Consider the following 14,903-nt stretch of genomic DNA (forward strand, 5'->3'; position numbering starts at 1 on the left):
GTGGGCGGTTCAATGGCGCTGGGATCACATCCCTGGGAGCCGCTTGGGGGAGGGTCTATATGGAGGACCCAATGCAGGACGCACACCATGGAGTGACCACTTATCAACCATAAAAATCGGATCTCACTTTGGTGTTTCTATGATTTCCTTTAAAATTAGAGCACAATAATCATAATCAGATCTTTGTTTATGTGGAGTGATTGGAAGGAAATCAGGGATGAGTTGTGAGATGGGAAAGTTTAGACCACCTCACTAATGGTGGTAGTAAGGGTTTAGGCGTCATTCTTATATTGCAAGTTAAATCCTAACAACTACTTTTTTATCAATACGACTAGTCTCTAAATTGTAAGGCCTATTAAAGTTAGTCTTCAATAAATCTTAAGGACTGCCACAACATTCCTCCCACAACATATTGTACGCCTCCAAATGAAAACCCTCTGTGGCCAAACTGTGTGTGTCTCGTGTTTTGCTTTGTTTTACCTCATATTAAATGTGTGGAAAATCAATAAAATAATAACGGGACCACAAATAATGCAAGGCTTTAAAGCCATTTGTCAATATATTTTATTACAAAATCATATGTGGTTTTTATATATAGGCCTAGTTTAATAATAATCTTCACGACAAATGATTATTTTATGATAATCTGCCATGAAGATTTTAATAAAATTGTAATAATCTTCATGGTCTACTGCTTTTTTGTAGGCTACCTGTATTTGAAGGATTTCATGCTGCGGAGAGAGTTGTCAAAAATATATATAATTTTACTTTTGAAAACACAGTTTCAAAAGTATATAGATTAAACATTTAGTCTTCTAAGCTTTACGTTCCTTTGGGATCCAATTATTACTTAATTGATTGTCCACACATGACATAGAATATGAGGTCAAAGAAAAACAAAACATGCGACAAACACATCACAAAACCATAGCCATCAAATACCGCTGAGTAGTTTTAAGATCTAAAGCTTATGAGGATATTTAAATATGACTTGAATTGGCCCCATGAACGTGTGGCACAGATAGCTCCATGTGTGGAATATGTATAGTTGATACAATTGTTTTTGTAGAGAATTGGCGGGATGAAATGAAGGAAATGGTACAATTTGCAGAGGGATGGATTTCAATTGGAGGCGTCACTTTGGACCACGTAACACCTTTTTTACAAATCAAATAATCGAGATAGGCTTACTTTAACTTCAATACGCCTTGAGTTTAATTTAGATACTAGTGCATAGATAAAATAAGTAGCAGTTAGTTAACATTCGTCAAGTGTTCATACCATTCCCAACTCACAACTCATCCCTGTGTTCATTCCAATCACTCCACAGAGACAAAAATCGGAACATGCTTATCATGCTTTATTGATAAGTAGGATATCATAGAAACTCAAAAGTTGAATCTACTTTTAAACGTGTAGTTCAATTCATTTCATGGTTGGTCTGCCCCTGTGTTGCCCTGTGGATTGACTATCCCCCAATGGGCTCCAAGGGATGTGATCCCTTTGTCGTTGGACCGCCCACTCAACATCCGGAGCTCCGCCCTAGCAAACTTGGGGTAAAAGTTAAAGGACACCTGCAAAAACAGAAAAAAAATGATTCAGACATAAATTAAATATTGATAAGTCAATGCAAAAAAGATAAGAATGAACAGAGAAATAAATAAAGGAAAGAGAACCTGGAATGGCTGGCCTGCGATGAGAGAACGCCCTCTGTTGGTCCTGAAAGTTAACTGATAGATGTAGTCCACGGGGTTGAATTTTCCAGACACCTGTAATATTAACACACAAACATCAAAAGCCATCTCATTGTTATAGTAGTAAAACAGTAGTGCAAAGTACAGTGGTGAGGCCTCTATGAGAAATGTAGCAATGGTTGCCAGGACATTGATTGAACAGAACATAGCATAGACACATTTTAACCTGAACAATGGCCTCTCCTTCAAATAGCTCCATGCTCAGTTCACTGGTGGTGACAATACCAAGAACACTGCCCCAGTTGGCGCCATGACGCAACTGGATACTAGAAATAAAACATGGGAGAACCGTGTAAAAAGTGTCACAGCATAGAACAACTTCATAACACGGGAAAGGTAAGGAGTAATCAGTCTTGCTCTAGCATAGAGTATACTTTTTTGAGAAGGAGGAGCTCAGCAGAGGATCAAACTGACATGCCTCCATTTTGCCAGACAAGCTCCTCTCTGTGGTAAGCTAGTGTTGATGTAGCCACTGACAGAGGTACAGTATCTCTTACCCAGTTATGTGACTATTAGGGTGCTCCCAGACTTTCACGCCTGTGATACTTCCTTCTCCTTTGGCAGAGAAGGGAGTTCCAGCCCCTAATCCGATGGCCGAAGAGTACGAGGAGAACTCATTGGCTGAAGATAAAGAGAGAGGAACAATCAATAGCTTAGTCGGCATAGCTTCAGCATAATACATATGATATGAGGACTGACACTGACATGAAAACGTAATTGTAATTTTAAAGAAACAGTGTAACCAAACGGAATAAAAAACAACAACTATAATAAAACGATAAAAAGAATTGCCTTCCATCTGGAATTTGTATCTGAGTATCGGACCCTTTGACTTATGATACATGGCAGGAGCCTATCCAGGTCTTGACCAGGATGCTGGCTAATAGCCAGCCCAAAGACAAAGCTTTCAAAACCGTCATGGCCTTCACACAGTAGTAGATACATATATGAGCAAAGTGTTCCTTGACAGGGTTAGTAATAATAATATATATAAAAATAAAATATGAAATAATAATAATTGCACTTCAACTTCAACTTCTTGAACCTGACCCATGAACAAATGGCTAAAGGAAGATCATCAGTTAAAAGTTAAGTAGCAATGAGTACCGACTAGCAGAGAAGCTTTCACAGAACCGATAAACATATTAGTCAAGTGTTCTGTAACAGCAGGATGGATCCATAACTTACATTGTGCCAGGCAGGCAACCCACGCCGCAGCGAACAAAAGGATAGAGAGCATCCTAGATTGAAGAACAGTGAGCTGTTAAACTAAAACTTCCTCATTAGTATCAACAACGAGGCAAATAAAGTATGCAACTAGACATTTTTAAAGATCACAACCATACATGTTGAAGATCACAGCCATACCTGTTGATGGGATCTGTGTGATGTTTCAAAGCTTTTGGGTTATTGCCTCACCTGTTGGGGGAACTTAAATAGCTAGCTTATTTTACAACCATTGTTATCTTATCAGCATTCATAAATGAAGCACAAATGAAAAATGCTTAGGCAAAAGCATAAGCATTTTTTCCACTTCGAAAATGTTTGAGATTGTTCAACGGGAACAACAAAAGTAAACCAGGAAATAAATGTAAGAATTCGAAGGACCATGGATGTAGTAACTGTCTGCCAATGACAAGTGCCTATAACTATAGACTGCAATGTTACACACTTTCCTTTGGAAGTTAACTATGGATGATGTCAATGATGGAACTGAGCCTATACGCAATCATGTGAGTTTATCACTCAACGTCATATTTATCGGCAAGAACTGTTCCAAGCTCAACTTCTTATTATTATAATCCTCTTATTTTACTCGAACAAGAAGAGCCAGGGTCTGCTGCGACGATGCCTCTGTTATATGAGTTTACGTTTCATGAAGAAAGGTCACTGCTCAGTTTGAAGTTCACAGTTGAAGTTCGTAAGGAAGTGATGAGAAATGTAACATTACACTCGGCACATTGCTGTGATGTGCATTTTAATGAAATTAAAACATTTTATGGGCATTTTAAATTCCTTGTTTGTTGACACCAACGGGTCCTGTGGAACAAAGTGGTAACCATTTCTCTACAAACTTTGGGACCTAATTTATTCCACAATGTTTAACCTAGAGACACTATTCCACTTTAAACGGGTATGTTACCTTGGAATTGATCGCTATTAATTTTCTTATTAAAATGTTTTATACTTTTGAAAATATTCTACTTAAAAACTTTAAAGATTTTACAATGGAGGTCAATCCCCTGAGACTACATCAGACTTCGCACCTCGGTCAATTATTAAATATATATCACTATATCACTGAAACTATCTTGGGCTTCTAAACTATAAGAAAATTAAGCAATGTGTTTTATTGTTTATTGTAGCCTACTTTATTATTATTATTATTATTACCCAACTTTATTGCTTGGACATGGTTGTTGTTGTCATTTTGGCAACTCTATCCGCACTTTCAAATCGTTTTATTGACAACTCTCTCTCCGCAGCATGAATTCCTTCAAATACAGATGCAATAAAGCAATAGACCATGAAGATTATTCAAATGTTATTATAATTTTCATGGCAGATTATCATAAAATAATAATTTGTCATGAAGTTTATTCCACAAATGTGAAAATCATATATGATTTTATAATATATTTATGTTGACAAAGTGACAAATTTTGTCCTTGCATTTCTTGTGATCCAATTTTTATATTAATGATTATCTACACATGACATTTAATATGACGTCAAAGGAAATAAAACATGAGACATACACAACACAAAACCAAAGACAGCAAAAACCACTGAGATATTTGGATATTTAATTATGACTGAAATGTGTAGAATGTGTTTAGTCTATACAATTGTTTTTGTAGAGAATTAGTGGAATGAAACATCAAGAGCAGAGTCCTCCTTTAGTTAGGCAAGGCAATGTTTATGATTAAACCACTATTCAAACATGAGGCCCTTCATAGTGTTTGCAAAGATATAATTCATATGCACAAATTATTTTAAGGACAATCATTAAAATATAATTTCTTAGAAATTTTAAAGGGTTTAAAATATTTTAAACTATGCAGATCTCACATCTATCCAGGATTGACCCCTGAATGAAAAGGTAATTAATAGACTAGTGTATAGATCAAATAAGTTGTAGTTAGGTTTTAGTTTGCAATATAAAATGCAGCCTGAAGTGGTCAAACCAAGGTCAAACCACATCCACCTCACAACTCCTTCATGTGTTCATTGCAATCACTTTGCAGAAACCAAAATCTGATTTGAAAATCAATCTTTCATCAGCCGAATGAAAGATCGAGAGCAGAGACATCGTTCAGTTAGGCAGGGCAAGTTTATTATAAACCGCAGATCAAACATGAGGCACTTCATAGTGCTTTGCAAAGGAAGGACCACATTTAAAAAAAAAAAAAATTCATTAAAAGCTTATTTTTTTACGAAATGTAAAAAAGAGTGAATGTAGTGAAGACATTTTTTAATAAATGCTGTGTTCACATTTTTTTTGGAGCAGAAGCAGATCTCACCCACAAGGATTGACCATTGAAGGCAAAGGTGATTAAAGGACGAGTGTTGGATCAAATGAGTTGCAGATAAGTTTGGGTTTGCAAAGTAAAAATGCAGCCTTAACCATTACTGCCAAAGTTATTAAAGTGGTCAAACCACATCCACCTCACAACTCATTCATGTGTTCATTCCAATCACTTTGCAGAAACAACAATCAGAATATGCTTATAATGCTCTTTTGCTAATTGGGAAATCATACAAACTCAAAAGTCTAATGTACTTTTAAACGTGTAGTTCAGTAGTATTCGTTTTAAACGTTTGGTTTGTGCCCCCGGGAGTGACTATCCCCCAATGGGCTCCCAGCGATGTGATCCCAATGGTATCAAACGTCCCACTCAGCATCCGAAGCTCCTCCTCCATCTGCTGGGGGTAAAAGTTAAAGGATACCTGCAACAACAGAGAAAAACATACAAATCAATAACTAAATAAAAATAAAGGATAAAGATAAGAATGAACAGGAAAATAAATAAATGAAAGAGAACCTGTATTGGCTGGCCTGCGATAAGAGCACGTCCCATGCTAGTCTCAAAAATCAACTGACAAATCCGGTCCTTTGGGTTGAATTTACCAGACACCTGTAATATTAACACACGCACATCAAAAGCCATCTCATTGTTTTAGTGGTAAAACAGTATTGCAAAGTACATTGAATGTACCAATGGTTGCCAGGACATTGATTGACAAGAACATACTTTAGACGCAGTCTAACCTGAGTAATGGTCTCTCCTTCAAATAGGTCAATGCTTAGTTCATTGGTGCTGATGAGACCAAGAAGTACGCCCCAGTTGCTGTCATGACGCAACTGGATGCTAGAAGGCAAACAGGGGAAAATCGTGCAAAGAGTGTAACAGCATAAGACAAGTGCATTAATTAACGGAAACACACACACACACACACACACACACACACACACACACACACACACACACACACACACACACACACACACACACACACACACACAAACGCACCATCACACACTATAGGACTCTTTATTATTGTAAAACAATAATAGCAATAATTATTCAGAGTCATTACTATAAAAAAATCATATTAATCCTAACTAATCCTGTTGATGCAGCCAGACTGTGAGGTACAGTACGTCTTACCCAGCAATGTGGCTATTAGGGACCTCCCAGACTTTCACGCCTGTGATGATTCCCTCTCCTGAGGACAAGAAGGGAGTTCCAAGCCCTGATCCGACGGCTGGAGAGTACGATGCGAACTCATTGGCTGAAGATAACGAGAGAGGAACAATTCATAGTTTATTAGGCATAGCTTCAATATAATATGTATTAGATAAGGACTTACACTGACATGTAAATGTGTAGCCAAATGGACAATATAATACAAATTATTGCCGTCCATCTGATATTTGTATCGGACCCTTGGACTTATCACACCTGGCAAGAAGCCTATCCAGTTCAGCCACTCCAGAACCAGAATGCTGGCTAGTAATAATAATAAAAATAAAAATTGCAGTTCCTCCACCTTGAACTCATGTAACCTGACCCATGAACAAATGGTTCAAGGAACACCATCAAAGTTAAAAGTTAAGTAGCATCGAGTATCGACTAGCAGAAAAGCTTTCATAAAACCGATAAACATATTAGTTAAGTGTTCTGTGGCAGCCGGATGAATCTATAACTTACATTGTGCCAGGCAGGCAACCCACGCCGCAGCGAACAAAAGGATAGAGATCATCCTAGAATGAAGAACAGTGAGTCGGTAAACTAAAGCGTTTTAATTAGTATCAACATCAGGGAAAATAAAGTATGCAACTACACATTTTAAAAGATCACAACACTACCTGTTGATGGGATCTGTGAGATGTCGCAAAGCTTTCTGTTATTGCCTCCCCTGTGGGGGAACTTAAATAGCTAGCTTATTTTATAACCATTGTTATCTTATCAGCATTCATTAATGGAACCCGAAAGCACAACAAGACAGCAAAATCCAATGAGTAGTTTTAAGATCTGAAGCTTCTGAGGATGTGTACATATTATTTGGCACTATGACTTTGTGCCAAAGATAGCTACATGCGTAGAATGTGTTTAGTAGATAAAACCGTTTTTGTAGAGAATTAGCAGAATGAATAAATCGAGAGCAGAGTCATAATTTAGAAATGCAAGGAAAGTTTATTATAAACCACCGATCATACGTGGGCCCTTCATAGTGATTTGCAAAGGAAGAATTCATGTGTCCTAATTTTTTAAGGACAATCATTAACAGATAATTTTTCAAATAGCCTTAATGTCAAATGCAAGAAATAAAAAAGGTTTTATGTAGTGAAGACATACAGTTTTAATTGAAAGCCGTGGCAAACAGACCCCTATTCAAGCCATAATTTGAAAGAAAAGTCTCAAGGCAGAGCTCACATGTATCGAGGATTGACCCCTGAAGGGAAAGGTACAATTTGGCGAGGGACGGTTTCAATCGGAGGCATACAATATGTTCTGGGAGCAAGGTTGTGGTGGATGGTGTGGCCGTTAGAATTTCTTGAAGAAAAGAAAATTTCAATTTATTTGATAAGTAAAAGAAAATGAAAGGGTTTTAAGTGGTCCAAAATTTGATCAAACTTTGGACCACTTTTTTTTCTAACCCTAATTTTTTTTTACTTATCAAATAAATTGAGATAGGCATATGGTTATATAAGTTCGATAAGCCTTGCATACAATTTAGAGACTAGTGTATAGGTACATTAAGTATTAGTTAGGATTAAATTTGCACTATGAGAATGAAGCATTAAACATTACTACAAACATTAATGAAGTGGTTTGATTACAACCAACCCACCTTACAACTCATTCCTGTGTTCATTCCAATCACCTCACAGTAAAAAAAATGTGATTTTGCTTATTGGGTTCTATTGCTAAATAGGAAATCATAGAAACTCAAAAGTCCAATGCAGTTTTAAGCGTTTGGTTGACGAGTTGTCATTCCATGGCGTCGTCTGCCGTTGGGTCCACCCCATAGAGTCTCCCCCAATGGGCTCCCAGTGATGTGATCCCAGCGCTATTGAACCGCCCACTCAGCATCAGAAGCTCCGCCTCCGCATGCTTGGGGTAAAAGTTAAAGGAGTTCTGCAAAAAAAAAAATATATATTTTTTTTTTAATAACTCAATACAAAAATGATAAGAATGAACAATGAAGTAAATAAATGAAAGAGAACCTGTAATGGCTGGCCTGCGATGAGAACACGACCTTTGTTGGTCACAAAAATCAACTGATAGATATAGTTGGATGGGTGGTATTTACCAGACACCTGAAATATTAACACACTGACATCAAAATACATCTAACTGTTGTAGGAGTAAAAAGTACAGTGATGAGGGCCGACATGAAAAAATGTACCAATGCTTGCCAGGACAGTGATTTACAAGAAGATAGTATAGATGTATTTTAACCTGAATGATGGCTTCTCCTACAAATAGGTCCAATCTCTCTTCACTGGTGGTGACTCGACCGTTAAGATGGCCCCATTTGGTTCCATGACGCAACTGGATACTAGAAGTAAAACATGGGCAAACCGTGTAAAAACTGTAACAGCATAGAACAAGTGCATTAAGTAACACAAACACAGACACACACACACACTATAGGTATCTTTAATGTTGTAAAATAATGATAACAATAATGACTTATAGTCCTAACAATAAAAATCACATTAATCTAGGGAGGGTGGGTTCGTAAAATGTGAGAAGTCAAGGGGCCCTATTTTAACAGTCTGAAACGCGAGTGAGAAGCGCCAAACGCAAGTAGCTTTGTGGGCGGGTCTATGGCGATGATTATACCGGCAGATAAATTACTCTTGCGCCCAACGCAAATCTAAAAAGGGTTGCCCTCAAATAGCCTAATTACCCGTAGGTGTGGTTTGGGCGTAAAGTGCAATAAACCAATGAGAGTGCCAGATCCCATCCCCTTTAAGAGCCATGAGCGCATTTGAATCGGACGAGTTGATAGTTTGACAGCGCGTTTGCAGTCTCCGATGAGACAGATGCATGACCACATGAATTTTAAACTTGAAATGGCTCAGTTTATGGCCAAATAATATGGCCTATTTCACACATGGAATAGCGTTTTCTTCCACAACTTCAGAAATACTGATTCCTCAAGAAAATTTCGGCAAAGAAAACTTAACACACATATGATATGCGGTAACTCTGGTTCTATTTAATGATATACACAATACATTAACAAACATTGTTTCTTGCCAGTATTGTATGCACTATCGTTATCGTCTTGTGTTCCTATACCCGTGTCACCCCGTTAATATACATTGCCATGGACGGTATTATGCGTTAAGTGTTTAGTTTGCGTGTGTTTAAACAGATGGAGGCACAGCCGCGCACCCGCAATCATTAGTTATTTTTTAAACATACAAACACACACGCGCCCGCATTCATTCATTCTTTTTAACACTCACTCGCGGTAAAACAATGTTTTCGCACAATCAAATACTCAATCTTAAAAGTTATGGGTTTGTACACAATGTCTTTGTTAAAAAAATATGTGTTTGCTGTACGGTGTTTGCAAATGCATGGATTTAAAAGTAGGAACATATTACCGCCGTATCAGCTGTTCTTTCCCAAATAATTTACCAAGAATGTGTGGCTAGGTAGATGAGAGAAGCAAAGTGTTTGCGCGAGGTGCACAAGCAACATTATGCATGCGCCCTTAAAATAGCATCTGAACAACGCGCCACTGACTTCGAACCAGGTAATTCCTAGTTTGTGGCGGAATTGTTTTCTGAAACTGCAAAATAGCACCAGGGAACGTTTGCGCCAGAACACGCCTCCTCCCTTCGCTGAACTGCCCCTTGGGGCGCAAGATCATTCCCTCATTTACCGACGCGTGACGGTGGAAGGAAAAGAACGCTCCGCGCCAGTTGCAAACTAGCAACCACACAAGCGTCAGTGTAGAAAGTCAATTGCGCTGGATGCAAGATATGGCCCAAGGAGTAGACAGTCTTGCTTTAGTCTAGAGTTAGTCTAGACTAAAGTCTTGCTTTAGTCTAGAGTATACTTTCTTGACCAGGAGGAGCAGAGGATCAAACCGACATGCCTCCATTTTGCCAGAAGTGCTGCTCTCTGTGTTAAGCTAGTGTTGATGCAGTCAGACTGAGAGCTACTATGTCTTACCCGGTAATGTGACTATTAGGGTTCTCCCAGACTTTCACGCCTGTGATACTTCCTTCTTCTTTGGACGAGAAGGGAGTTCCACTACCTGATCCAAGGGCTGGAGAGTATGAGTAGTACTGATTGGCTGACGATAAAGAGAGAGGAACAATACATAACTTAGTAGGCATAACTTCAGTATAATATTTATTATATAAGGACTTACACTGATGTGTAAATGTAGTTGTAATTTCAAAGAAACAGTGTATCGGAACGAAAACAAAATAATGCATAAACGTATCATGCAAATAATTGCTACCCTCCTTCTATCTGGAATTGTATCAAAGAATCAGACCCATGAACAAATGACCAATGGCTAGAAGACTATCCAGTCCGGCCAAACATGGCCCAGGATACGGGCTAAAAGCCAGCCCAAAGAGAAAGCTTATAAAACAATCATGGCAGTCATACAGTGAAGTAGTAGAGCTTGTTCTGGGTAAGTAAAGAACTTGAACTTCTAGATCCCGACCCACAAACAAATGGCTAAAGGAAGTCTATCAGACTATTCAGTCCAAGTTTAAAGTTAAGTAGCATTGAGTACCGACTAGCTATCCCCAAGAGAAAACTTTCAAATAACAGATAAGCCAGATAATAAATGTTAGTAAAGTCTTCTGTAACAGCACGGTGGATCTGTTTCTCACATTTTGCCAGGCAGGCAACCCAAGCCGCAGCGAAAAACAGGAAAGACAGCATCCTAGATTGAAGAAAAGTGAGCTGTTAAACTAAAAACTTTCAACAACATAAGCTCAAATAAAAGTATGCAACTACACATTTTAAAAGATAGCAACCATACCTGTTAAAAAATAACGCCCGTACCTGTTGATCCTATCAGTTAAGCGTCTGGTTTCCGATTTCTGTTATTTCCTCATCTGTGGGGGAACTTAAATAGCTTGCTAATTTCACAACCAAAGTGAGCTCGCCAGCATTCCTAAATGACATTCAAACAGAGGTAAAAGCTTTTTTTTCACCTCAAAAATGTTCAACAGGAAAAACCCTGTTGAACCAGGAAATAAATGAGTCTGGGAAACATTGATGTAGTAACTGGTCGCCGATGTCCTAAACGACATTTGGTCTGCCAAACAAAGAGAAAAGCTTCTTTTTCAATTAAAAAATGTTCAACGGGAACAACCCAAGTAAACCAGGAGATAAATGTAAAAACATTGATGTAGTAACTATCTGCCGATGACATGTGTTTATTGGAGTGCCATTGGAGCCTAATAATCAAACAGGGGAAAACGCTAAAGCGTATTAATAACATACAGTCAATCATCAACATGTAATGCATAGGAATCTTTAAATTTAGTTGTAATAGGTTAACCCCGACCACCTTTTTACAGAAATCCAAATGTGCACGTTACTTGGGGCAATGAGATGAGTGTCCCCCAAATCCATTTTGAGTAAATCCGAGCCATGGGTTCGAGAGCAAATGCCGTTAATGCACAATTTTCAGCATTAGCCCTTAGCTAAGCATTTCTTTAAATTCACACCTTGATATAATTCCTGAAGCTATTGGCCCAAAACTTGGCACACTTATTAAGGGGGGGGGTGGCTTCTACTTGTGTATCTAGTTTGTTTGATCAAGATCCCAATAAGGATCTGAGTAAAGCCTAGGCCCTAGGGCATGTGTACGACATTTGAAGTAATTTGCACTTTGAAGAAATGTCTTGTTTTCCAAATCTTCACTGTACAGAAAAAAAATCAAGATGTACATTATGGGTACAATAGCCAAACAGTACATTCAGACAAACTTTGCAGTACAAGACTAATAGGAGACACGCCTATTTTCTGTCCCAGACCTTCATCAGGGATGCATCATTACACTTAATAAACGTAGGCTTACGAGGGCACAACAAACCCAGCAAAATAATAATGTTGTTCTAAGAGCTAAACACGAAGCAAAGCGCAGCATTCCTGTTGTGTGATCTTGACATAAAGACTAAACTGGATCTGTAGCATTTCTGGGCAAGGAGCAGCAGCTATTTCCATTGACACAGGTGGCCACAACCTGGTAAGCAACTGCAGGTTGATCTGACCCAGTAATGTAACGGTGGATCACCTCCCAGTCTCTGACGACCATGATGGATACTTCTGGAAGAGCTGAAGCCGCATCCAATACTATTTCCACGGGCTAGAGAGTAGGAGAAGTGTGTACTGCCTGGAGCAGGGATGGGCAACTGGCGGCCCGCGGGCCGCATACGGCCCGCATCCTCACTCAGTCAGGCCCGCACATAATTAAAAAAAATACCTAAAAAAACTAAATAAATAAATAATAATTGATCGAGTTACAGAAAACTCGGTCATGAAAAATGAGAAGAATTCATAGAATTCAAAGGCAAACCCATGCGTCTAGTTTGATTAGAAACTATATCAGTCATTAAAGATATCCACTTAAGTCGCCACTACAACTACTACAATTGCAATGAATATCATGCTTGTTGGGTTTGAGTTTATTGAGTTGTTGCACTTAATGTTGGGCCACGGTTTTTCAGTTTTGTGACATGATTGAATGAAAAAGTATGTGACCCCTATGCACTGATCAAAATACTGACCATTCATGTGGCTGTTTGAGCATGGAAAACATGAAATGAATGCATGTTGGTTAAATTAACATACCGTACATAGGTTATGATTTTGGAAGATTTTTTAGGTAGTGGCCATCCCCAAAATGCACCAGAATACAGGAAATCATATCTACCAAATTCAAAATTGTGTAGCTTCTCTCAGCTCACGTTTAGTTGAAGTGTGCAGTCATGTTGCCCTCTGATGGTTATGATGAAAAATGTGGCCCTCTTTATCATGAAAGTTCCCCATCTCTGGCCTGGAGGGAGGGAGGGAGGGGGGGAGGGGGAGAGGCAGGCTCCAGCAGCCTCAGTGACAGCAGTATTGAGCATGTTCTAAATGAAAGAACCATAAGTGGATTGCCTGAAGTTATAAGTAATAAGAACATGCCTAATGGAATAAAAGCAACCAAGTTAACCCAAAGTAAAGAAAAAAAGAATTTCCAAATGCTACCTGTGTGCTATCAGTGAGCCATCCAAAGCTTTAAATCACCTCCACACCTGGGAATGAGACTTTGAGTACTTCAAGTTCCACCCCCATTGCTCTCCTGTAGTCTTTGATTTGTTGATAAAGGAACAAGTTCTCTGGATGTTTGCTCGAGTTTGCAAATATGCTTGTTAATGCAAAAAATGGACCTAGGGACGCACAATTAGGACATCATTTCATCAGTAGCATGGTAGTAAGTATAAAGAAAAAATAAATAAATAAATAATAAAGGAAATAAATGAAAGATTCAAAGAGATTCAAGATTAAAAGGTTTTTATTTGTAACATACTCATACAGGATGTGCAGTGAAATGTTTTTGTGACATTTCACAAAATTTATGGAATGGAATCTCCCTGAGATGCCGAGAAGGAAACATTTTGACCTGCTGACTCAGAATCAGGTTTTTTTTTGGCATACCCTACCCAAAAATCCTTAGGTGGCAAAGTTTCAGGCATTTTCTGGAAATATTCTGAAACTCTTTGTTGAGTTTCCAAAGCTTTTTCCAAAACAGTAAGTGGGCGAACCGATTGATGGCGTTCCCTCGGATTCGTGCACGGATTTGCAATCCATGCGCCCTCATCTGTTCTTTCGCAAATTGACCAGCATTGGGCAGCAATTACCACTTTTACCTAACAATGCACATAAAAGCCTTGAAAGCTCTAAAGCAAAGCTAAGTCAATATCACTGATTTCACTATCAATAAATCATATAATAAATCAATAAATATGAATGGGTTTCAATGGAGAGAAAGTGATTAGATGAATGATGCTTGCCAAGTCGCAAGAATTTTGCTGTGCTGAAGCAATTTGGTACATGCAACAATAAACACACTTTGACTTTGATTATTTTCTGGTCCCAGTCTTTATATGGCCTGTTGTTTGTGGATTTAAATTATAATTTTCCATGCAAAGATAACAAATTCCTGAAGAAGTTTGATGATGTTAGGTTTTGTGTGAGGCCGCTTTGTGAACTACAGCCAGCACTCGAGTTGAGGGGGGGATGAAGGGACACAAATTGATGTCACGTCAATCAGCGACATAGAAACGCAGCCTGCACAGGTGATTTCAGCATCATGGCCCAGCGACAAGGAAAGCTTGATCTGAGGGAATTCGGCTTTAGAGGACAAAAGGTACCACGGAAGGTAAGTCAAGAGAGACTAAAGTGAGGCGTGACTACTGAAAATATGGTAAAATATGATCAAATAAGAGCGATGGCTACTTATTTTATCCCAAAAAATATATAATATAATAATAATAAAAAATATTATTATTATCAAACCGTTGGTCTCCCACCATATGCGCTGTCATCAGCACAAACGATCTGTCCCTAAAAGTTAAAATCCATAGTGAACCTATAGTGAACC

The 14,903-nt window shown here is 38.4% G+C and overlaps 2 protein-coding genes across 3 annotated transcripts; both read right to left on the minus strand.

Moving 5' to 3' along the window:
- Window positions 1-1,339: 1,339 nt before the first annotated feature.
- LOC115546164 (zymogen granule membrane protein 16) lies at window positions 1,340-7,144 on the minus strand. The gene is made up of 6 exons (XM_030359858.1): window positions 7,129-7,144; window positions 2,943-2,995; window positions 2,252-2,375; window positions 1,921-2,020; window positions 1,677-1,769; window positions 1,340-1,574 (listed from the first exon to the last, which is right to left on the minus strand). Exons 2-6 carry the CDS (start codon window positions 2,992-2,994, stop codon window positions 1,431-1,433), a joined length of 513 nt encoding a protein of 170 aa, XP_030215718.1. The 5' UTR covers window position 2,995; window positions 7,129-7,144; the 3' UTR covers window positions 1,340-1,430.
- Window positions 7,145-7,436: 292 nt separating this feature from the next.
- On the minus strand, window positions 7,437-11,441 carry LOC115546163 (zymogen granule membrane protein 16). Of its 2 annotated transcripts, none has more exons than XM_030359857.1 (6): window positions 11,312-11,441; window positions 11,137-11,189; window positions 10,460-10,583; window positions 8,726-8,825; window positions 8,491-8,583; window positions 7,437-8,401 (listed from the first exon to the last, which is right to left on the minus strand). In XM_030359857.1, exons 2-6 carry the CDS (start codon window positions 11,186-11,188, stop codon window positions 8,255-8,257), a joined length of 516 nt encoding a protein of 171 aa, XP_030215717.1. In that variant the 5' UTR covers window position 11,189; window positions 11,312-11,441; the 3' UTR covers window positions 7,437-8,254. The 2 variants fall into 2 exon arrangements, with proteins under 2 accessions (XP_030215717.1, XP_030215716.1); XM_030359856.1 differs by having other exon boundaries at window positions 11,289-11,435.
- Between the last annotated feature and the right edge of the window lie 3,462 nt (window positions 11,442-14,903).

The sequence above is a fragment of the Gadus morhua genome, chromosome 6, assembly GCF_902167405.1.
Source record: "Gadus morhua chromosome 6, gadMor3.0, whole genome shotgun sequence".
Classification (NCBI taxonomy): domain Eukaryota; kingdom Metazoa; phylum Chordata; class Actinopteri; order Gadiformes; family Gadidae; genus Gadus; species Gadus morhua.